Source organism: Monodelphis domestica, chromosome 8 (assembly GCF_027887165.1).
Source record: "Monodelphis domestica isolate mMonDom1 chromosome 8, mMonDom1.pri, whole genome shotgun sequence".
Classification (NCBI taxonomy): domain Eukaryota; kingdom Metazoa; phylum Chordata; class Mammalia; order Didelphimorphia; family Didelphidae; genus Monodelphis; species Monodelphis domestica.
The window spans coordinates 246840548-246866476 of record NC_077234.1 but is presented as its reverse complement, the minus strand read 5'-3'; the positions used below and the strand labels follow the sequence as shown (position 1 = coordinate 246866476).

The window sequence follows — 25929 nt, the reverse complement described above, 5'->3', positions numbered from 1 at the left end:
ATGTTTTTTGCACTTTGCTAGTCACCAGGAATACAAAGACAAAATGAAAAATGAATTCTGCCCTCAAAGAGCTCACAATATATTGTGCATAGAAAAGTAAATACAGAATAATTTGAGTGGGGAATGAGTACTAACAACATGGGAAGCTTCTCATATGAGGTGATCTCAAGTATAGAGCCTAAAAGGAAGGTAAAGATTCATACAGGTGGAGTTAGGGGACGGAGCATCAGTTCATAGCATTCAGACTTTACAAAGGCCTGGAAGCAAGAAATAGGCCAATTTGAATGAATGGGGCATAGTATATGTGGAAGGGGAATTGTGTGAAATAAATCTGGCAAGGTAGGCCCAAGTTAGACTCGAAATGGTTTCAATGTTACCAGAATTTATATTTTATCTTAGAAGACCTAGGGACCCTGGAAGATTTTTGAGCCTGGAAATTAATGTTGAATGCTATGATTACTTAGGCAGCTATATGAAGATAAATTAGAGAAAAGATAGTCTGGGAAGAGAAAAGCTAATTTGGAGACCAATTGGTTCTTCCTTTTGCCCTTTGGACCATCCAAAATATTATTTGTAGTAGTGAATGATTTAGCAACCATATAGTGTCATAGGAAGACTACTCCTGATTAATGTTAAGAAAATCGATTTTTGTTTTGGGTAGTAGTTTAGGATTATTGGGAACCATCACACAACTTACTAAAAGCAATCATACTTACATTTTCCCTCTGATTTAATTATTAGCTCTTCTCTGTTTTTATTCAGGGTATCATCATTTGGACAATGGACATTCTTTTATTATTTGGTTTTTCTTGCACGAATTAGGGAGCCAAGTTCATTTGTGTCGTTGTAGATCTTATTGAGGAGGCTCTGTATTATTCTAAAGATCGGAGTAATCAGTACAATATCCTCTGAAAACAGTAGTCTTTCCCTCAGTAAAGAATCCACTTTTTCATTTGTGTTACATCTTGGATGTCTCCTATGGCAGACACAAACACCTTTGGCCAACATACTTTTTCTGTTTTCTGTCTTGCTTGATATTGGTACAGAGACCTCCTGAAGTCATCCCCCTTTACACATACGCTTAACTTGTACTTTCACTTCCGGTTCCCTGGAAGACAATTTTCTCCCAGGTTCAATGCACTCTTTTGAGCCTTCATTTCTAAAACTCTAGCTTGTTAAGTCTCTTGCCAGTATAATTCTCTTTAACCAGCCAGAAAACACCGTTTTAGGCTGACTTTACTAAAATAGCATAGTACTAACAGTAGCAACACAACAGCTTTCTACTAAACCTAGGCCACACTCTTCTACAAGCATAGATAGCTTCTTTGGGAAGAGTTCTGTAGTTGAAAGACACAGGCATAGGGAATAGATGTAGCCAAAGCATGTGGGAGGAGGGGCAGCTCACATCGCCTGCTGAGGTTGCACTTGATGCACGCTTCTGTACTAGTTACTGAATGTGTTTCTGAACTCGAGGCTGTAGAATCCGGAATAGCTTTACCTGGATGCCCAGACATGCTGTCTTCTGGATGAGTTACTCCACTAAGGTCCCTGTGCTCGCTTTTCTCTACAGCTTAACTCTGGTCCTGTTTTCTATTGGGTAAGGCATATTCTAATAGTCATTTCATACTGCTGGTGCATGAAATCTTTGTCAAGGGGAATGAGTAGAGTGATAAATCCCCTTCTCTACTTATTGAACTTTCTAGAGGTTCAAAGGAAAAGGTAAAGACCTAGACCTCAACAGGTGACATCTTTTCTTTTTTCTTGCTTGCCAAACTCTTCTTTTTAATAAAATTCAAATTGATTTTATTTGCCTATTTTATTTATTAAGTGTTTTATTTATTTATTTATTTATTATGGTGGTAGCATGTTTCATCTTGAGTCCTCTGGAGTTGTGATTGGACATTGTGTTGATCAGAGTTCCTAAGCCTTTCAGAGTTGTTTGCTTTTACAGTATGTATTGTATTGTATATAACTTGTTCACCTAGTGGTGCTCACTGTACATTAGATCATACAAATCTCAAGTTTCTCTGAAAACACCCCTTTATCATTTTTTACATCACAATGGTATTCCATCATAATCTGCTCTACAGAATCAAATGCTTTTTATAAATGACAAGTAATCAATATTTCAGGACTCTCCAATCATCTACAACTTTCTGCCAATTCTTTAAGTATAAAGTCATGGTTTGCTGTAGAATATCATTTATAAAGACCTGACTTTTATACACACGTGTAGATACTTTTTAGAAATATATTAATAAAGAATAGAAAATAGGCATAGCAGTTAGTATTTATTGATATCCTTCTCTCTTCTAGGTAACTTGATAGTCTTTCAGTGCTACCAATTCTGTGTTACTTCCAGCACTGATTTCTTTGTAGTACCCTGAGGTCTAGATATTCTTCTTTCTTTGACTACTTTTACTGTTTTCTTGTACATTGTCAAAATCCTGTATCATTGTAATTGGTAATGAAAATAATTTTTATCAAAATGCTAAAAGATCTTTTATGTTGTCCTTCCAGTTTAATTAGTTTATAAATTACTGTTTTTGGTTCAGTTGAGTCTCTGCCATCCCTTTTGCAAACTCATTTTTTCTCTGCCTCTGTTTGAAGCAACATTGCATGTGACATTTCATCCTCCTTTTTAAAGTTTATATTCTAAATTGATGATACTCCTTGCCTACTTACCAGGTAGTTACTTCTTAGTGGTCATGATGGATCAATAAAATGATTTCTGAGCTTTTTTGATCTCCATACATAGAAAACTTCTGTAGAAAACAGATACATTCCATATTGAGACCTTTTCCTTTTTTCCTTTTGGGTTTCCTGGTATATATTAGAAACTTCCTGTTGTGATTATATGATTTTTATTTTTACCTTTTCTGATTTGCTGTTGATTTTGATTTTGCTCTTTCAACTCAGTTTGATTGCACATAGCTTTCTGATTCAGAAATTACTTTCACAATGCTAAACTGTCATTTTATTTTTTTGTGATAATTTTCATTGGTTATCATTCAGCATCTAATAACTACATTCTCTTTTTGAATTGTTCGTGGTTTACAGAGGTATGTCTGTTGTGTAGTTCAGAAACATTGCCTTTTTAAAAATATTTTAACCATAAGCCATGTTTTCCAACACACTGTTCCCCCTTCTGTGGGGGGAAGCCATCAAACTCATGCTGTCTGACATGGTCGCAGTTGGAAACTGAGGACTGCAAGGCAGTCCCCAGAAAAGACGAGATACCCACTGAACCCCTCTATGTGACTTCTCCCACTAACTTCCCTTACTAATACAATTATTTTCTCCCCAGAACAAGAGAAATATGAGAGCAAATACAGAATCACCACACATATGCCCCACTTTAATCCCCCCAGAATATCACCCTAAAGACCCCACTCCAAAGATCATATTCACAGAATTAAAACCTAATGAATTTCATGTACCCATTATCCCCCCTCCTTTCTCTCCTTCAGCAAAACTACATTCAGATTCTTCACATCCATTGCAGGCCAACCACGACAGGCACATCAATCACTCCTCTAAAACACAAGCTACTGACACACTTCATTGAGTCCGTTTGTGTACAATAACCAGGCAGCATTGCTAAGTCACCTTAATGAAACACAGAGAAAAAGTAACTTGGAGTTCAGGAAAATTCCTGATTCTGGTCTGTCTTAAATTACCCTTTAACCCCATACCTAGCTGCGAAATGTCTTGTTACCCATCTCCTAAGTAATTCTGATTGATTGTGAAAGCTGATCAAAAGCAAAAATGATTCACTTAGCTGGTCATCCCACAGGTCCTGACCCCCTGGCTACCCTGCCTATGTCATTTAGCTCTATCATGTATTTTTCTGTTGTAGCAACATGGTATGTGATCACAGAATGTTGATTAAGCAATTTTTTAATGTGTGACATATCCAGTTATCTGTAGAAGATCATGTATGATTGAAAAATGATTATGTGCCAGAAAAGCGTGTACCCACTGAACTATATAATAAACACGAACCCTGAGCCAGGCGGAACAACTTTGTGACACTGAGCTCCAGGTCTGACCTCTCAAGCTGTCTCCCATTCATTATTCATCTAAACCGCCCCACCTAGGCAGAAAAGGACCCTCAGCTTCGAGAGACTGCTGGTCGGGCTTTTGAAAACCATTCTCGTCCTTTAGCTGCCCAAGTCCCGAGATGTTAATGTAGTGTGCAGGATTTTATTGACATTTTTGTAGATTTTATCTACCTCCTCATCGTCTACAAAAGATGTTCATGAATAAACTTGAGCTTATCTTCATGACTTTTGCTTATTCTTGTCATGAGTATATCTAGGCAAGGTCAAAAGTTTGAATAAATGTTGCTAGTAGCCATTGACTGCACAATGAAACAAACTGTTGTCTCTTTTGGTGGATTGGTTGGTTGTCCCTGGTACTTGAAGGCCAAATTAATATCGGTGTGGGTGATATCTTTTGACTCAAACATCAACTGGATTTAAATGAAGCCGAATTGCACCAATCCTTAGCCTCGCTCTGTTCTAGTCATCAAAGTCTGGTAGCAAGACAAAAGTCAAGATGACTAATGATAATCTGGGATGCAATGAATGGCCTTTTTTCGAGGAAGTCTTCATATGCCCCTCCTCCCAACTCACAATGGGTTAGAGGCCTGTCAGTTGACCTCAATCTGGTTTTAGTCTGCTTACCGAGGTGTGACTGCTGTGCCACTGGCTACGTATAGCTTCTTGGAAGCACACAGGAGAGCTGAATGTCAGTTGGACAACAAAGGAGGAAAGCAGCCGTGACGAGAGCTTGCTGAGCCCTCACATCTGAACACTCTGAATGACCAAAATCTTCATCTAGTTTTATTCATAGTAAAAATTTCCATTTTTGTCAGTATGGTTCATTTTCTTTAGTAGTGTAGTGAATGGCCACTGAATAAGGATTTCACATTTAGTGTCTGAAAAAGGCAGGATTCATAATGCTTTCAGCTATCTTTTCCACTCCTCTAGTACCGTTACCACAGAAGTACAAGGGGGCACGTCCTCTTATTTTCCACTGTTTCCTGAGTTGCCGTAGCATTTACATCCAGTGGCTGGCCTACTACCACTTTATATTAGTATCCTACTCAAAGCCTTGCCAGAATGGTTGAACCTGTCAGTTTATACACCTAGACTATAATCTCTTGGAGGTCAGGAACTGGTTAATTTTTGTCTTTGTCTTCTTGCATCTGGCACAGTGCTTTGCATAAAAAAAATCACTTTGTTGGACACTTGATGTTTGTTAATTGAATTGTGAACCCAAAACTACTACACGTGAGGAAGTACTGGAAATGTGCTTTTGTGGAAGCATGGCACCATTGTTTGATTCGAGCATTCAGCTCCTTGTTCTGGTCTTATACAAGATCTAGAAGTACAGATACAGATTTGTCTTTATTATAAAGATGTCTGGTGTTAGATGTATAGCGTAGTTAGTTATCTAGTTAGGTGTCTAGATGTATAGTTAGATATATAGTCTAGAGAATTGTCTTGCCATTCCAGCCACTTCAAACAGATTACCAGTTCGTGGTTAACCTTTCCATTTTTTTTTCCAGAATCACGGATATGAATTAAAGAACTATAAATCTTAGCGGTTTTTTTTTTAAAGACCAAAACTTTCCCTTCATTTTGATTTAAAAAGAACCATTATTAAGAACATTTAAATTTGTACATCCTAGTGAAGTCACAAATTAAAGGAATATCCAGTATTTCAGTTTTAGAATTTGTTTGAAGCACTGAGTTGAACTAGTAGTATATATTTCTTAATAAATCAGAACCAGAAATTAAAAAATAGTAACATTTTCATTTTAAGATATGAAACACAATGCATTTATATCATATAATTATATAGTAAAGTAAAAAATCTCCCCCTTGAGGTTTTTGTTGTTGTTTTAAGCAATGGTACACCAAGAAAATAGTATAATTTTGAATATTTAGGTTTTAAATACACCATAATTTACCTTTTAATTTCAAGTATATTGTTAAATTTGAGTTTAGAAAAACAAAAGCTCAAATTAAAAATTTTTACTTTGAAAAATTTAAACATTTATCTTTCAGTTTCCACAGATTTCTGTTCATCACATCATTGTAATTTGCATATGTGCATGTAGTTGCATGTATTAATCTGAATGCTGTTTAAATAGCTAAATTTCCTAAGTCTCTATTGCATGTATCTAAAGTCAACTCTGTGCCTGGTTGTGGGGGAAAATACAGCACATAAATTAAGAAATAATCATCAAAATGCAAATTTAAAACAAGTTTCAATTGTTTTACCACTGGACATAATGTTGCAAGAGAAGCTGAAAAATAATATTTGATTTCCAAGTGGAAAAATTAAAGGCAGAACTAATATAGAAAGGACAGTGAGGAGGAATTAACTTACTTAGTTTGTCATTTAACCTATCCCCAATTTCCTATGGTCATTTTATAAATTAATGTTCAAGGAAATTTCTTAATTGAGGCTTGATATTAGCCATTTACCTTGATAATAGTGTGACTGGCCCCATTTTTAGCTTTATTTTCATTACCATGTAAACATGTATTTGTGTATATTCTAAAACTTGAGTAATTTGTCCTGGGAAATTACTAATTGTTCCATTCATGGTCTGCCAGTATTTTATGTAGATTCTGCCACTCCTGAATGCCAAATGCAAAACCTAAAACATTTTGTTGTCATACTTTATAAATAGAGAAGATAGACGATATGTTCATGAAATACTAGTACCTTTAAGTTGTATCTTTAAATTTCATATTCTCTGATAATATGATTTCTATCTATGAGTTCTATTATCAGAGTAATGTGTTGTTTATGTAATTCATGAGTCACCATTTTGTTTTACTTAGGATTTATAACTTGCTTACAGCTTTTCACATAATACAAAAATAGAGCAATCAGTAATAAAAAGATAGAAGAGAACAGACAGCAGATACTATCAAGTAACTTAAAGAAACTGCTTATTGAAAATGAGTATTATAAACTTCCTATAGTCTAATTTTAATAGAAAATTAAATAATTTTCATTTTCTAACAAAGAAAACATCTACATTTGGCTTCATAGGAAGTCAGTTGGAAAAAGATAAGTGTTTTCCATTTTGCTTACATACTAAAAAGGGAACACAAATTTGAAATTGATTCTTTATGAATAAGGATTTTTTTTTTCTTCTTTGTATTTGTTTCTTCAGTGTCTGGTACATGTTATATGCTTAAAAAAGTTTGTAGATTGCTTGATCTTGGAATGTCGGAAAACAAAAAGTATTAGAGTAAATTTTAATTTATCTTTGGTCTAATGGCTATTAAGCATTACATTTTATTTATATATTAATTATGTTTACATTAAATAGCATTTTTATAGCAAATAGTTGTATTTATTGTAGATTTAAATTGTTTATTTTAGATTGAAACCACCAGTAAAAGAAGGACCAAATTAATTTAAGCTATCTAATGTTTCTTCAGTTTTACAATGGTTTTTGGATAGATTTTTTCTTGATAAATTTTTAATACACTCTTTTTTTGTGGATAGAGTAAATATCTTGTAAGTGGAACCTTTGAGCTGAAATACAGACGTTTCTTTTTTCCATCAGCATGCAGGCATTTAAAAATCATTTTTTAGTATAGGAGTAAGGTTGAATTATGAAGATCAAAATGTGTTCCTTTTTTATCTCGAATGAACTTGAAATCTTAGTGTTGTAACATTTCTCCCAAATCTCCCAAATCTGAGGAAGTATTAGAGAGTAAGTTGGGAGCAAATGAGAGAGTTTATAGTTATTGATCTGTCCTTTAGCTATGAATTCACTAAAAAAAAAAAAACACCACCCCCCCCAAATTTTAATGTTAGGTCAGTTATCTTAAATAGGTAACACCTAGGCCATCTTACATAGTTACTATAATTCAAGAGAAGATAATGTATCCTATGTAGTTTAATTTATTATTAAGTTAATTTACTAGGATATGAATTCTCTTTGAAATAAAATCAGGATTATTATATACCTTTTGATGCTGTAAATAAAATCCAAACCAAACTTATACAAGAGTGTAAGAGTTAGGCTTTTTATTCCAGTGGTTGAAACTTTTGTTTTGTTTTGGTAGAAACATCCAAGAAGAATGTGTTGAATTTTTCCCCAACCCTCTCCCTGTCCTCTTTGCCCCCCAAGCCTAGAGTTGCCTGGCTTTTGTAAGGAATGTTATGTAGAAAATGGAGGTCAATGTAGTAAATTTGGACTAATTCTGTCTTGGTTTCTTTTCTTTTTATGTAGATTTCTATGGAAAAAAGCCTCTGCCACCATTGATGAGTCAGAGACCTAACAGTGATAGCCGTGATGCTCATTCATAGTTCTCATGTGACCTTTTTCAGGAATGACAAATTATTAATGACTAAATTAAGGATAATTTATTTTTTCAAAGAAGAAAATATTCTGAAGTTGGTTTATCTGTGGAGATGATATCTTTTGGGTTCGTTGAAATTTCTCCCAGGAAATCTACTTAGGGATATAATTTATCAATTTTTCTACTCTCCAGCTAAGTTACTATTACCTGCTCTTCATCATTTACAGAAGCAACGGTATAAAATGATATGCTTAAAACTTTTGAAAACAACACAGCATAAAATGTTGACTATTCAAGTTTACATTGAACATTTGTGGGAACAGATCTGAAGGAAAACGACTTCAGGCAAAAAGCAATTGGACTTGAGACACTTTTTAATATTCTGTTTAATAACTAGTATTTATATATTTTACATGTTAAGAATTTTTGTAAGATACATGTTGGTAAATTCTGGGAATTATAAACTAAATTTTTAAACTATATTTTTATATTTTTTCTAAAAATTTGTTTCTAACATTAAGTATAATTTAAGTTTTGCTATTTTCTGTAGATGGTTAATATCCAAATTGTTTTTGGTGGAATAGATTCATTTTGGCCAACATCACTGTAGAGGTAGAATATATTTATATACATTTGTAAGAATAGTGCATTATTCTTAAAGTTTTCCTCTCTATTTGCCTTGATTTATTTTATATTATATTTCTTATAGTAGAAACCTAAAATTTATTCTATACCAAATTATACTGACAAAATGAATTACTCAAGGAGAATTTTCAGGGTTTTTTTTTTAACTGTTTTCAATGGATTCAATAAATGAGATTTGAAATATTTTATTGGCCCATACCTTTTAAAATTATATTCTTATATGAGAAGCAATTTAAAGAATCCCTCTGTGTTGAATATATTAATAACAAATTTCAGTAATCATAGTTTGGTGATACCTCGAATCCTTTAAAATCTATACTATCACTTTCAGGTTTCAATAACTTTTTCAGTACAGTTTTTTTTAAAACCCTTACCTTCCATCTTAGAATCACTACTGTGTACTGGTTCTAAGGCAGAAGTGAAGGACCAGGCAGTGGGGGTTAAGTGGCTTGCCCAGAGTCACACAGCTAGGAAGTTCAGTACAGTTTTTTAAACTTGCTGAGCAGTACCTTAATTGCACAAAAAGTTAATGTAGCTTCCAAAAATCTTTCTTATAACTAAGTAATAGTTGTGACACTGAGAAAATTTGGAGCGATAAAAAAACAAAAAAAGTTTATGGAATACTATGTTCTTTAAATAGTATTTCATAGACAATAGAAATAATATAAATGTTTTCAGATTAAAAGTAATGTAGTGGAGCTTATTTTAAGTTTGATATTATTTTTGGTATGATTATATGTACAATTATCATACACATATGACATGATTCAGTTACATATTTTATTGCTATATCTTAACAACTTTATTGTTAATTAAATGTATAGCCATATTTAAGCCTAAAACTTTTTTTAGAATTATCTGATATAAAAATATTAGTATTTCTAGAGCAGAAGTAATATAATAGCAGTTTTACTTTTAACATTATAATTAATGGTATCACATTTTAACTATCATTTTATTTAATCCCTTGAATTATCATGGATTTAGTTCCATGGAACTCTAGTCCTGACTTTGAAGAACTTTATGGGGATGTTTAATTGTTTGCTTAAGTCACCATGTATACCATACTTATTGAGGAAAAAGCCTTTTCTTTTAGTATTTGCATAGCAGATAAATATGAAAAAATAGTCCATGTCTAATAAGACATGATCCAGTTGTGAGTTGAATTTCTAGAGTGAAAATTTTAGTAGTTAGACTTGGCTCATATGTTTGTGTATGTATGTGTACACACATAAATATATAATGCACACATCCATGTTGTTTTTAAAATTGAACTTGTATTTTACTTCATATATAGTTATATAGATAGAAGTATATATAATTGTTTTCTCAGCTTTTAGCTCCTTCAGTTTTATTTAAGTTTAATTTCTATTATGCAATCCAGAATCAATGCTTTATCTGTTGGTTTGTGGGAGTCTTTTAGAAAATGTAAAGGAAAAATGGTTATAAAATTAAACAAAACTGGCATAATTTGTTCTCCAAACTCATAAGATATTTTAAAAGACATTTTGTAAATGTAATTAGTTTGTAATTATGAAATGCTTGATTTATTGTCCTATCATGAATTTTGTACTCTCAAAGACTGATATTTACACATAATAAAGCAATTTTTATCAATTTGTTGTTTCTGATCCCCCCCCCCCCCCCCCGCCTTCCCTCTTTGTTTGGAAAATTTCGCTTTTTTTGGCAATGAAATGTATTTAAGACACATTTGGGGTTACATTAGTATCCTTTGGTATGTTTTACTGTGCTATTTTAAAAGATATTTCTTAGGCCTCTTTGTTTATAACGGTATAGAGAAAAAAGGTAAGCTGTTTTATGGGCATTCATATATTTAAAAGTTTTTAATTACTTTTTAAAGTGTCTACTGGAAAGAAAGAATTTACTTAAAAATTTTAAATGAGATTTTAGCCATAGAGTAAACATCCTAATTAGAGAACATGCTGTTATGTATTTGAAATGATTCTTTGATGGTTCTGTTTATTAACAGTTTTCCCAACTAGCTATTGTGCTCCTTGTTATCTTATTTCAAACTCCAGAAATATAATCAACCTGGCTGTAAATGCTTTATGATATCATACTTATTGAAAAAAGATGTTGGAGCACTTTGCATTGTGTCAAATTTGCATTGGCAAAAACCTTTATAAACATATTTAGAAAATTTAACATCAATACAATGAGCACCTCAAATACCAGATACTTCTACTTAACGTTATTTTCTATAAAAATACATAGTAAAAATTGGCTCTTGTCCTCAATTATTGTTGGCATTCGTTTTAATTAAATTTATCTTTGATAAATGAATCATACAGTACATTATAGAATATTACTATGAATTTGGGAGGACTCCCTTTATTTGTTCATGAATACAAATATAGTATAAACCTCCAAGATTGGGTCTCTTGGTGCTTTACACTAAAGCATTGAATTATGAAAATTTAAAATTTAATAGTCAATAAGTTGAAAGTTTACATTTCATTCTTCCTTCCACATAATTCTTTTCACTACTAAATTCCTATAATCAATGAGATATGTACCAATTTCTGAATGCCTCATTTTCCATGATGTAAAGTAATTTCTAGTAACTTAAAATACCACATAGCAGTATCAGAAAAGCATCAGTAATATAATTTCTCTTAAAGACACAATTTTATTTTCTACTCTAATATCATTTTGAAATCAATGATAAGCTTATAGTCTGAGGTATCATTTAATGATGTTAAATTTTATTATTACATATGTAAACTACATTTTATATTCTCAACCATATAATATGTATATAGTTCATTAGACATTGTTCCAGCTGTGATACCTGTTTTATCACTGAATGTTATTCAATTTTTCTTTTAATTCTATGCTACAGTATTGAAGAAAGAGAAGGAGTGTATTAGGGAAGACTAACCTGTTCAAATGCAAGCAGCCAGGAAGGGGGCAAATCTTAAGTATAATTAGTTATATATTTTAAAACATAGAGAAGAGTAGTAGTGTGAAATTAAGCTATAAAGTTGGTTTAGAGTCAGATGGTGGAGAGATTTAAACTTCACACCAAAGGATTTGTATTTAATTCTCTGGGCCACATGGAGTCCTTGAATGTGTGTGTGTGTGTGTAGAGCTGTAAAATGAGCAGAATTGTATATGTAAAAAGCTATTTGGCATTTAAAAGATGGCAGAGTAGATAGAATGCTGAACCTGGAGTCAGGGATACCCAAGTTCACACTTGGCATCAGATACTTGCTAGCTGTGTATTATTGAGCAAATTTTGCTTAAGTTTCCTCATCTGTAAAATGCAGAATTATTAATAATGGTACCGACCTCTTAGTGTCATTGTGAAGATCAAATGAGACAGTATTTGTAAAGTACTTAGCAGGGTACCTGGCACATAGAAGATACTAAGTAAATGTTAGCTATCATTATATTATCGGTAATTAATGGGTGCTAGAATAAATATAGAAATAAGTAGACAAGGTAGATGGCTATTACAATAATGTTCTGAGAGGTAAAGAAGACTTGAATGAAGGTAATAGTAGTGGGAGTACAGAGCACGAGGCTGCTTCAAGGAATTATAGTAGTAGATTCAACTAGGACTTGTCAACTAATTAGAAATCAGTAGAGGAAGAAACGTGGAAAGTTTTCAATTTAGGTAGTGGTAATGTCTAATGCCTAGTGGTAATGAACAGAAGTTAGAGGACACAGAGGGACAAATTTTGGAGGGAAGATTAATTCAGTGTGGTCATATCAAGTGTAAATGTTAACAAGGAAATCAAAGTAGAACAGATAAGGAAGCAAGATCATTATTATTTTTGTTTGTTTTACCAACTGGTTGCACTCTTGCCTTTGTTATGTATTGTGAGAGAACCTACATTTCTTCTCATGCCTTCCTGCCCAATGAACCTACAGGGTGTAGGGATCTACTGTGTAAACTGAGAGCCACAATTCAGTATATACCCTCTGGAGACATATCACTTCATTTTCCAGAGGAATCTTTGAAAGCCTTTCCATTGCTTTTCTTAGATTCAGTAGAGGCTGAGGAAGACACAAGGTCTGTCTATACAATACCTAAAGACACCTAAAGATTTGTCATCTAGTTCTTCTACTGATGTAAGGTTATTAAAGTTAGCAACCCCAGACAGAGTGAGAACTAAAGGTGGCCCTTCACCTTGTATACCACAATATAAACTGAGTAAAGAAGCTGGGGGGGGGGGGATAAGACAAATCATTGAATCATTAATAAAGCAAGGTATAATAGTGCCAACATTCTCTGAATATAATACACCAATCCTTCCTATAAAAAAAGGAAAGCTAGATAAAAATGGCAGACCAGTCTACAGATTCACTCAAGATTTAAGGGCTGTAAATGACCATATAATAAGATCTCACCCAGTAGTACCAGATCCAGCTACAATTATCTCCTCTATCCCAAGTCATGCTAGATAATTTACTGTAGTTCAGCTTTTTTCTCTATCCCTATTCATAAAAACTCACAAAACATTTTTGCATTTACCTGGGAAGGGGCTCAGTATAAATGGTGTCATCTGCCCCAAGGGTTCTCCAAAAGCCCCTCAGTCTTCTCCCAAATCCTAAACAAAGACCTCAAAATGATAAAATTTAGGAAGAGAAAGCTAGTGCATTTTATGGATGACATTCTTCTAGTGTCCCCTCTTGCAAAAGCTTGTCTGAGGTTCAGTAAGTTTCTTCTATGTACGTTCTATAAGTGTGGACATAAAACTACAATGGTGCTTGCCAAAGGTTGAGTATTTAGGGTTTGTCCTATTGGGAGGTTCTAGAAGCATTACCCAGAAACAGATTGCAACTATCCAGAAACTGATGAGTGCTCCAAAAACTAAAAAGCAACTCAGAACAATTCTTGGGACAATGGGATTCTGCCATCAGGGGATCCCAGGGTACAGTGAAATTACCAAGTGTCTCACTGACCTGACTAGAAATGCATAACCTGAACATTTAAAGCTCCAACCTGAACGTCTACAAGATCTTGCAAAGCTTAAAGAATCGATTCTAGAAGCCCCAGCACTTGGTATCCCAAACTATTCTAAATATTTTCAGTTGTTTGTGAATGAAACCAGGGAAATAGCATCTAGAGTTCTAAAAGAGACTCTGGGACAAAACTTCCATCCAATTGCCTCTTATAGTTCTCAGCTAGATCCAATTGCAGCTGGAATAGTGCTGTGTCTCAGAGGCATTGCTACTGTGGCTGTGTTAGTGCAGAAATCAGCAGATTTAGTTTTGGGGTCCCCATTAACAGTAATTTATTGTCCTCACCAAATTGAATCACTTTTAAGAAGATTTTGCACTCAAACTTTTACAGATCAAAGAATTGCTAGATAAGAGATGATTCTTTTAAGTTATGAAAACATAGAATTCAAGAGGTGTAGTGTATTAAATCCAGCTACACTGATTCCTAATTTGCCAACAAATGGTGAGCCACTGCATGATTGTGAGGAAGTAATAAAATTAGTGGAACAACTGAGGCAGGACATTAAAGATATACCCATTGAAAATTCTGACCTGATTTTATTTACTGATGGTTCTTCTTACATTTGCAATAGAATTCATTATACAGGAGCTGCAGTGGTCACAGAGTTTGAGATTCTATGGTTTGTATCACTGCCTAACAACATAAGTGCTCGGGGGGTTGAATTTATTGTATTAATGGAAGCTTGTAACCTTGCTGAGGGCAAAATTGCAGATATCTACACAGAATCTATGGCTTTTTAATCTGCCATGCCATGGGGCCAATATGGAAGAACCGTAGTTTTATAACATCTGGGGGAAAACATATGGCTCACGCAAAAATAATTGTAGAATTGCTAGATGCTATCCAAAAGCCAAAGCAGATAGCTATAATTCACTGCAGAGCACATGGTTTTGGGAAAGAATCAGTGTCTAAAGGGAATTATAGGGCTTATATGATAGCCAAATATGCTGTTAGACAAGCTCCACAAGATGAAAAGGGAGACCTCACCTCTAATGAATAAGAAATCAAGGCAATCATTAAAAATCATTATGCCCAATAAATATGGCCATCTAGGTGATATGGATGAATATTTACAAAAAATATAAATTGCCTAGACTAACAGAGGAAGAAATAGATTACCTAAACAACCCCATATCAGAAAAAGAAATTGAACAAGCCATCAAAGAACTCCCTAAGAAAAAATCCCCAGGCCCAAATGGATTCACAAATGAGTTCTATCAAACATTCAAAGAACAACTAATCCCAATATTATACAAACTATTTGACAGAATGAGCAAAGAAGGAGTTCTACCAAATTCATTTTACAACACAAATATGGTACTGACTCCAAAGCCAGACAGGTCAAAAACAAAGAAAACTATAGACCAATCTCCTTAATGAATATAGATGCAAAAATCTTAAATAGGATACTAGCAAAAAACTCCAGCAAGTAATCACGGGGGTTATAGGTAGGATTCATACCAGGAATGCAAGGAGGGTTCAATATTAGGAAAACCATCCACATAATTGACCATATTAACAAGCAAACCAACAAAAATCACATTATCTCAATAGATGCAGAAAAAGCCTTTGCCAAAATACAACACTCATTCCTATTGAAAACACCAGAAAGCATAGGAATAGAAGGGCCTTTCCTAAAAATAATAAACAGTATATATCTAAAACTATCAGCAACATCATCTGCAATGGGGACAAACTAGAAGCCTTCCCAATAAGATCAGGAGTGAAACAAGGATGCCCATTATCACCTCTATTATTTAACATACTAGAGAAGCTCCAGCTTATGTTATGAATCTATCCATCACAGTCAGCTGATCTAACAAAAGCTTATAAAGACTCTGAGATTCAGGCATGGCAGGATAAGTTTGGAGCAAGAAAAGTAAATGACATTTGGCTGTCAGACACTGGAAAGCCAATCTTGCCAAAAGAGTTCTTAACATATATGTAATTCCATCCATAGTAAAGGAGATTTTGGCACCTAAGCCTTGGTGAATTCCATTAAAAGAACATGGATAGCTCCAGGAATAACAACAGTTGCAAATAGTCTGTAATAGTTGTTCTGTCAAAGATTCAATCAGGTAGCATTTAGAAAGAAAGAGTAGGAAGACCTTTAAGCCTACTCTCCATTTGAAAGTTTTCAGACAGATTACATAAATATGCCTAAAGCAGGAAATATAAATATTGCTTGATATTGGTGGATAGATTGACACAATGTCCAGAAGCATTTCCATTGACAACAAATACAGCAGGGTTTGTAGTGAAAATATTGCTAAAGGAGGTAATTCCTAGGTATAGAACCCCAGTTACCATAGACTCAGACCAGGGGAATCATTTTACACAGGAAATATTACAGCAGCTATATGAAAATCTAGGAATAAAAGGAAGATTTCATGTGCCATAACATCCACAGAGCTCTGGACGGGTTGAAAGATTGAACAGAGAGATAAAAACTATGGTGGGAAAACTTTGTACATAGGCTCATTTAAAGTGGCCAGAAATACTTCCTTTAGCTCTATTTTACCTATGTAGAAGGCCTTGGACAGATTTACATATTTTCCTATATGAAACATTGTTTGGACATTCACTTCTACAGGCAAAAACTTGCAAACCGGCTTCTGTCTCAGTGCTAGGAAGAGACATGCAGATAGCATCTTCTATTACAGCTTTGCAAGACAGTATAAGAGAGTTACATGATTGGGACTGTTCGTTCAATCTGGGCCATAGGATTACTCCTTACACAATATAAAACCAGAAGATTTAGTCTCTGTAAAGAACTTTGGAAAAACATCGGCAGCACAAGAAAGTTGGATCTGACCATTTGCAACTATATTAATCTCACATTGAGCAGCAAAAATCTTAGACAATCATAGATTCATTGGTTGCATGTGAAATTGGCACACAGAGAAAATAGGAGATATAGAAATTGAGATAGGAGGAGAAGAAGTGATAGAAGAGAGCTGAGAGATTCATGAGGCAATTTGAGTCTGTAGGCAAAAAAGATCATAAGGGGATAAGTCCAGTGGAAGAGGATGATACAAGCTGACCAGGGAGGAGAACAGCATAGAAGCAGATCTTAGCAGCAGGAAGAAGGAAGCAGAAACAGATGACCTGATGTTGACAGAATAGCAAAGACTGTACAGGAATCTGCAAAGAAGAGGAACAGGAGGACTGGACTCAAGATTGTGAGAGAAATGTGTAATTAAATACACTATATTTCCAAATTAGTTACATACAACATTATATAGCTACACAAGAACTGAAGATAGAAGAGAATCATTAGACAACATGAGAAGAGGAGGATCTGAAGAGTTGGTAAGTATATTTATATGCAACGAGCACATAAAGGATACATGTTTCAATAAATGTTTTAAGATCTTTATTTGCTACTATACATCCATGTAAATGGATATTCATAAACTGGTTAATATAGCAATAAAAGTTCTACATATTAGATACAATAAAATGTTACTTAAAGAGGTGTGATCGAGATATTCTACTTAGGAAATATCAGGAAACATACAGGGATCAATGTAGAGATTAGTGACATACAGTACACATTTAGACATGTACATAGCTCTGTAATATATGTACATACTTATAAAATAGGGATAACAAGTATAATATAGGGGATGTACATGCATATAAATACATGTACTTATGTGTGTGTATATATGAGATTATATAGTCTGTATATGTATGGAAGATATTTGTAAAAGATGAACTGGACTTAATCTGCCAGCAGAAAAGAGAGAAGCAGATCTGGCAAGTTGGAGAATTCTGCAGGAACAGGGAAGGGCAGGAAGGAGAGAGAATTCTGAGGAAAGGAGAGGAAGTGAGCTGATGTGGACAGTTGAAAAGATTCTTCTCTCTGAGAAGCTACCAGGAAGGTGAACTGAGTGGATCTCTGAACCAGCACTCATCTCCTGTGAAAGCTTGACCCAATACCCCAAGACAAAAGTGAATAGGACTTCAACTGGAAGCTGTTCACTAGAAGGAAGATTTCCTCCAGATCCCTTAAAGTCCTAGACTGGTTGCAGTTGCCAAGTTAGAGCCAGGACTTGTTCACTAACTGACCCAGGAGGTCAGATCAACAAAGTCTCATCTGCCAGACTTTTGGGAGGAGGGGTTTCAATTATTCTAGGGACCCCCTGCTCCCTCTTCCCTTCTGCTTCATTCCTAAATCCATCTGTCCTATCCCTTGCCTTGTTCCCTTAGAATAAAACAGTTTTAATAAGAACAAGTGGCTGACTCCACATCTAGAGAGACTTGACATTGGGGGAAGGGAAGTAACGTTCCTCCCCCCGGGAAAAAGAACCTAACTGTATCAAGCCTGTTTAGCCAAGGTCTCTGAGGGAACAGAAGTTAAAGTCTTGAAAAGCAACCAGAGTGGGATTTGTCAGGGAGAGTTCAGAGGGAAGACAATCCATCCTCTCTCTATTTGACTCTGCTCCATCTTTACCTCTCTCAGATCCTGACCCAGCAGGGAAGGAAAACTCCATTCTCTCCCTGCCCTCATATTACAGTTATATTACAGTGGCACCCCTGTGGTCAAAGAATCCATCACCAACTGTCACTGACTGGTAGTTGGAACTGACTGGGTAGGGCAGCCATCTTGGGGAGTAGGAACTTCAGGGTGAATACATAGGATCAAGGCAGACATCTTGAGTCCTATAAAGAAGAACAACAATAAAACAACTGAAGGGGCTAGCCATAACTGAAAAACATCATGATTCAGAAAATACCTGTGAATCTTGAAATTTCTCAGACTTGTGAATGTTAAAAAAATTCCCCATTGGGGAATTCTCCATTGGAACAATTCCCTACTGGGACCTTTCACCATTTGGAAAGCGAGAACTCTACTTAGATCAGAAATGGGAAGACCTCTACTCCACCTGTACTTAAGACTGCTTTAGGGGGGAAACAACTCCTTGCTGAACAATGAAAAGTACTTAAACCCGTACTTAAGCCATGCCTATTTTTAGAAATAAAGGTCAGGCAACTTGTGAACTTACAAGGAGCAAAGAGGTAAAAACGTACTCAGAGCTTTCCTGATGTGAATTACTCAGAAGTTTTAGTCTACCCAGAAAAGGTGAGAGCAAGATGTGAATTAAGAAGGTGATAACAAAATGTGAATTCAGAATGGTCTGTCCTTTGGAAAATGTCTACTGTGATTGGTGGATGTAAGGACTTAGGGGAGGTGACATAGGAGAAATTGCCCTTTAAAAGGAGACCAAAAACTCTCTCTGGGAACAGTTAGCTGGGAAAGGCTGCCTTGAAGGATCTCTCTCGAGACTCTCAGGGACGTTTCAGATTCAGGACTGAGCTGGTGAAGTCAGCTGAGATGGAGCTGGCCTGGTGATCACTAGAATCCTTGCTTGGACAGATCTTGTGGTGAGTGATTAAGGACTGACTGATCTTTTTCTCTTAGGGCTTAGGCCTGGGTTGGCCAGGACTGGCCAGGACTGGCTTATCCTTTTCTCATTATTTCCCTTTTCTCTCTTTCTTAAATTCCTCGTTATATAATTAATTAAATTCTCTATAAAACCCAGTTGACTTGGGTATATTCATAATTGGGAATATTTCCCTGGCAACCACCGTATATTTGATTTTAAACAAGACACTGTAGTGAAAACATATTTTCTGCAGTCACAATTTACTTACCCACTCTTCTATCTATCACAATTTAAGTCTTCCACTATTTTAATCACTACAGTTTAAGACCTCAACCATTTTAACTCTTACAGTTTATGGCATTCCACTCTTTTAAATGCCACATACCCTGGATACTACTGGTGTTAGTCATTTTATTTCATTGGTGGTGATTTTCCATTTACAGTACATCACTGGCATAATATGTAACATTATAGGGACAGTTTCTAACATCACAAAATACTGGGATCAAATATCCTTAGAGATATCCACCTTATAGTTTGCCTTTCCTGCGGGATATGGGACTTTAGGGGCTATCTGGCAGATATATAACAACATTAAGAAGGGGATCAGAATAATATTAGGCAATCATATTGATAGCAGACTAGATCTCTTGTTCTCACAAATGTCCACCATTACAGAGATGTGTCAGAAATTTAATATGAGGAAGATTGAGACACTAGGGAAGTGAAATGAGACAGCTACAGGGGAGGTGAGTAAGGACAATGATAGGGACAAAGACATAGGCAAGGGCACTGAGACATCCAATATAACAACAGCTCTGACAGTGGGGGTGTGCACTGATGATCATGATGGACAAGCAAACAAGCACTGAGCCTGAGGAAGTCCCAGGGGCACATAAGATCATGACTTAGGGATTTTGCTAAAGTAATCCCAGACTCAGGGATTCTCCATGCAAAGGTACACAAGTCCTTTAGCATCCAGGACTTGGATTCCCTAAAATGGAGAATGCCTAGATTCTGTGTAGAACCATTTTGTTTTCTAAAAGAACTGAAAAGAGCTTTCAAACTTTTATGACTCAGGTTTCCAAAATGTAGGGATCCTTCCTTCATAGCTATTTACTCCACAAGATCACAAACAATTCATTAACAAAATTTGTGAGGACAGAAACCTTACTAGCTGGCCTAAAGTTTTTGAAGACATTGATTTTTCACATCCACTTAACCTGACCTACCTAAAAAAAGCTAGGGAAGATTTGCTAGAGGCAATCAAATCATTTGGTGCAAGACCAAATGCATGAAGAAAATTTGACAAACTGAGGCAAGAGCAGTCGGAACACCCATCTGTATATGTTAACAAGCTTCTAGAGAACATGGAAGCCATTTTTGGTTATAATCAGGATAAGCAGGAAGCAGTCTCCCCTGTTAGAAGACAGTTTTTGAAGGAATGTTCATAGAATTTGAGGTACTTCTTCATTTTTGTCCAGGGTTTGAATCTCTATCCATCTCAGACCTGAGAGACTCTGCTACATACTTATATAAACCGATATAGAACAAGAAAAAGAAAAGAAAGAACTAAAACAAAAATTGCAAGAGACCAAAGAAACCCTTAGACAAAAAGAATTAGATGAGGTCAAACATGCCAAATGCTACAATACCAACCAAAGGGGCAAAGAGATAACAGGAAATGCTTTTTATGCCAGAGAATTGGACACATAGTGAGATTGTGCCCAATGAAATCTAAATATGAGCAAGGTTATAGCAGAGGCTCAAACTATCAGAATAGATTTACACAGAACAAATGTTACAAATTAAGGAAAGCAGCAGATACACAGTGAGGCAAACAAAACCAAATGCTGTGACTGCTGCAAATACAAGGAAGAGACAACACCCGATCTCAAAACCATGCAAACTTTAATAAATCAAGGAGCAAAGGAAGTTCTGGCAAAAGGGAATCTCAGATATTCAGCATGAAACCAGGACATTGCTAGATATAATGCACAGAGGGTGCAAGGGAGGAAAATGGGATAGCACTACAGAGAGGAAAATGTAATAAGTGATGGTGGGAGAATTGAAATCTATGGAGAGTGAGAGAGGAAACAAAAATTCAAAAACAGAAGGAAATACAAGAGATGGAGAGGGAACTACAAATTGACATAGCAGACATGAGAAACAGTATTTGAGTCACATTGTAGCATAGAAGGAAGCAATGGGAAAACTAGAGAGCAAATCAAGAAATATTTAGAAAATTTCTTAACATGTAGATATGGAGTGGGAGTAGAGAGCAAAAAGAATTGTAATGAATCCTCCAATCAAAAACAGCACTATGAAACAACATTAACAATGAAGGGGCATTGCCATGATTCTCTAAACCCCAGGGACAAAGACAAAGCAAACGAGCAGTGAAACAATCCAAGTAGAATTCGAAATAACAAACCCCCACCATAAACCCACAAGCTACAGAAAAGATTATGTATACATCAACATCAAAAGAACAACAAGAGAAGTTAGAGGAGAATGTAAATAGATCAAAAATTAAACCCAACAGCAAAAGATTTTACCCACAACATCCAGAAATCAATGACCATAAACCATCTAAACACACACATGAAAACAAATATGGGGAAGGGATTAGCACAAGTCAGAAACTCTTCCATGATGACAAGCTATCCCTGGAATCAGATACTTTGACTCCATTCTCTCCCTGCCCTCATATTACAGTTATATTACATATATAAATTTAATTTCCATAGTTGCTGTAATGCAGGAATTTTACAGATCTGTACTTATATGTAAATATATACTTATGTGCCATACAGCTATGTAGATATACGTACAGGTTATGTAAAATAGGTATGTGCATAGTTAAAATGATTGGAAAACCTTAGATTCATAAGGTAGAATGCTTAGTTCAAAGTTCTCTGTAGACAGTTTTGGTTTTAGGTAATAGCATTAACATTTAGCATAGAAAGAGTTTGTTTTGAATTGTTCAGCTTAGATTTTTTAAAATTCATTTTGCATGTTTATTTGTTTAGTTAGATTGTGTTTTTTATAAAAGCTTATGCTACATTGTAATTTTTTCTATTTTATACATTGCTATAGTGTTTTTAGATAAGATTGGTTTTATATTGGATTAGCATCAGTTTTTTGTTACAAACTGTTTTTGTGAGAGTTTTTGTATTTGCAGTTTGACTTTTAGATTTTATTATATGATTGTATAAAATCATATGCAGTCTGTATTTGTATTCAGAAATTTTCTTGTTTCATGTTTGCAAATGTTTATACTTTGATATTTGTAACAGTTGTAAATCCCTTCCCTTTCCCTTCATTTCCCTTGTTCAAGCAGTAGGTAAGTAAGTGTAGAACAGTTTGTTATTTGGGGTAAGAATTTAGAGATCCTGAAATCCTATTCATCCCTGGCTCCAATTTCCAGCTAACTTTGTTCCTATAAGATCCTGTGTCCTGATTTTCCTGACTGCTGAGAGAGCTGCCAGTATCCAGTGAAACCAGTCTGTGGGAAAGGCCCAGCCATCTTGGCCTTTGGCGTAAGAGGGTGAACTCACCAAGAGTTCAAGCTATCATTATTTGATGAACTTTTAACTTGTCTAACAGTAATTTGAAAGACCAGTTACCTCAGATTAGGTAGTTAGTGCAGGTTTTTATAGAGAGCCAGTGAAGTGAAAGGTTAGCTGGAAGACTTTGAAGATGGTCCTTGTGGGCCCTTAGAAAGTTGGGTGGAGAATCAAGATTTTAAGTTTAGGGACTCCTTGTTCCTGGTCCTCCTCCCTTCCTCTGTTACTTGATTATTAATAAACCTCAGTTAATGTTTTTACCAAGTTGTCAACAAGTCAGATAGCGTAAACCTACCCTCTGAGTGGTGTACCAAAACTTGATACAAGGAGTTTACAAAACTTTCCATCTACATTACCCACCTATTTCAGTATCCAGTAGACATCTCTGGCCTTCAAAATAGGGTCAAGACTGGAGCTAAAGATTTTAGCATTGTCCACATAGAGATGATAATGTTCATGGTAGTAGATGTGATCAATAAGAGGGCTAAGGACAGCATTTTAGATAAGCCTCTTTCCACCATTTAGGGAGAAGAAAAGTTGAGCTATTGAATACCCTAAGAGACAAAATGAAAAAAGCAGTTAGATTGTAGAATCAAATACAATGATTTCATCCAAGGAGATAGAATCAAGGAGGAAGGATACTCAATGTCAAGTGATACATAAAACGTTAAAGAAGATGGAGATTTAGAAAGTTAGGAATATTGTATTTGACAATACAGAGATTGGTAAAGATCCTAGAGGTTATTTTCAGTGAGGATCATAACCAGGTTGTAAAAGATTGAGGAATGTAGCTTACTCTTTGTAGGGCTCTATCAGTGAAAGGAAAAAGATTTGGGAACTTATCTTGAGTTTAGGAGTAGCACACGAAGTTGATAAGACTTTGAAGATAAAGTGAATAAGTGATAGTCAATGCCCTAGAAAAGAAAGAAGGAATGGAAATAAAGGCATGGATGAAGGGGTTAGCTTTAGCAAAGGAGGGGTTACTTTATCTTCTGAAATCAGAGAAAATGTAAAAGGCAGGATTTCAGGAAGAATAAGGTGCTTCATGAAACTTTACATATCTCTACTTAGATGCTTCTTCAGCAATGAAGAACAATGAAGATAAAAAGTTTTGATGTATGATCAAGAAAAATATGGTGATGGTTACGATGGAGTGTAGAGCTAAGTGTAGGACTCCTGCACAGGGTCAGCCAGTCCTGTGAGATCCCACTTGGGGTAACGAAAAATGAAGAATAACATGTAACGAAAAATGAAAGAAGAGATGGACACTATATGAAAGAGAAATAGTGCCAGATTTATTTGCTTCACACAGAACTTTTATAGGCAAAGACTACTTGGACAAAACCCACAGGAATTTATGACTCTTCATTCCAGAAACCCTAATCTTGGTCCAGGGATAGGCAGGTGTTCAAAGGTTAACCCACATCCTTCATTTATTACAAATACAAACAAGGGGAAGAGGGGCAGACAAGGGGATAGGCGCCCACCTTATCACAATTTGCTTTTCATAAGTGTTATCCTGCTTCCTTCAAGTTTACTGTGCCATCCTTGGTCCCAGCTTAGGTAAAGGTTAATCCACATCTTAGTCTGAAGCAAAGACAAAGGAAAGAGGAGGTGGAGCCTCGACTACAATGGAGGACCTCAGGAAACTATGAGGGGGATGGAAGTGGTGTTGGGGTTTGAAGAGAGAAAAATATTTTTAACAGTGACTCCAGAGGGTGGATGCTTCCTGGATCCATCCCATTTATTACTTGTTCTTCCTTAAAGTACCTGATATTTTAGGTACTCAGTGGTTCCTCGACTGTCTAAAATCCTAACTCAACCACCTCTCACTATTTATTTTTTTATTGAGAGTAGATTGGACATATACTTATGGAATGTACTTGGTGTAGCACACAGCTCACATAATGTCTGATTTGGAGAGTATAAGGAACGTTTGTGACAAGGATGCACATATGTAAGGTGTGTGTGGCCAGGGCACCTGTATGGAGCACTAACAACTTCAGTGTTTTTCAATTTTCCAGCCTAGGCTCTTATCATATGGAGATCAACTGCCTCCAAAGGTGCTACATCCCACAGCTCTAAAGCAGTCACGGCTACTAAAGAAAAAAATGTTCAGATGTTCGATATTCGAAATAAATGTCTCTCCTCCATCCCACAACAAAGGATCTGAATTAGCATGCTCCTCAATGGTGCATTCTAAAAGGTCCGAAGCCGAACCTTCCCGATTGATTGTCTCCCCCATTAAAATATGAGGTTCTTGAGAAAAAAGACAGACAACTCTTTCTATGGCCAGCATTAGCAGAATGCTTCGCACATAGTGTTTAACAAATGATAATCGATTCATTCAATCAGCTGAGTCTACTCACCATCTAGACTTTAAAGGGCTGCTGTCAGACTTACTCCTCTGAGCATGTAGTTGCTAGTGGGTGTTACTCCTTTGAACATGAGGTTGAGGATGGATGGGAAAATCTAATGAGTTCGGTTTGGGACACATTCATTTTTTTTTTGCTTTCCCCTCTTCACCTTTTAAGTAGGGTGATTTCAAAGACGTGTGAGGCCGTTAGACGGGAACTGCGTCCCATTCTTAATTTGTACATATTACAGCTGTCATCTGCAGCACTAGAGCTCATATAGGTTTGTTACAAATGAACGCTCCCCCTCCTGAGGGAAACATTTAGAGAAAGTAAAGGGAGAATTCAATGGAACAACACTCGGCGCCGCTAGGTCCAGGGCTTCGCTTCTCCATCGGAAGCAGCTTTTCTTATCATCCGACTCATACCCGAGAGTGGCTCCAGAAGCGGGACGTCTGAAGATCTTGGATTCCCCGGCTGTCTCTTTTAGAGGTCCCCAAGACAGCTCTCTCAATGAAATCTAGGACTGCTTTTCCCGCGGCTTAAATACTTTTCAATCTATGGCGGGGCGTGATGACGCAAGGCACGTTATTCGGGGGATAAAACAATATCGCGGGATTTGGAGGCCACCAT

General features: G+C 35.7%; 1 protein-coding gene and 1 long non-coding RNA gene across 4 annotated transcripts in view; one reads left to right on the top strand and one right to left on the bottom strand.

Annotated features, from left to right (window-relative positions):
* The window catches only part of ARL13B (ADP ribosylation factor like GTPase 13B), a 69845-nt gene extending 59241 nt beyond the window's left edge, over nucleotides 1-10604 (top strand). For all 3 annotated transcript variants that reach the window (XM_007500791.3, XM_007500790.3, XM_056807002.1), the window contains one exon: nucleotides 8273-10604. In XM_007500791.3, the coding sequence (XP_007500853.2) occupies nucleotides 8273-8349 (77 nt within the window). In that variant the 3' untranslated portion in view covers nucleotides 8350-10604. The remainder of the gene's footprint in view (nucleotides 1-8272) is intronic.
* Nucleotides 10605-15786: 5182 nt separating this feature from the next.
* On the bottom strand, nucleotides 15787-25878 carry LOC103104861 (uncharacterized). The gene is made up of 3 exons (XR_471077.3): nucleotides 25312-25878; nucleotides 23303-23496; nucleotides 15787-18648 (listed from the first exon to the last, which is right to left on the bottom strand). It is a non-coding gene; the product is annotated as an uncharacterized LOC103104861 (long non-coding RNA).
* Between the last annotated feature and the right edge of the window lie 51 nt (nucleotides 25879-25929).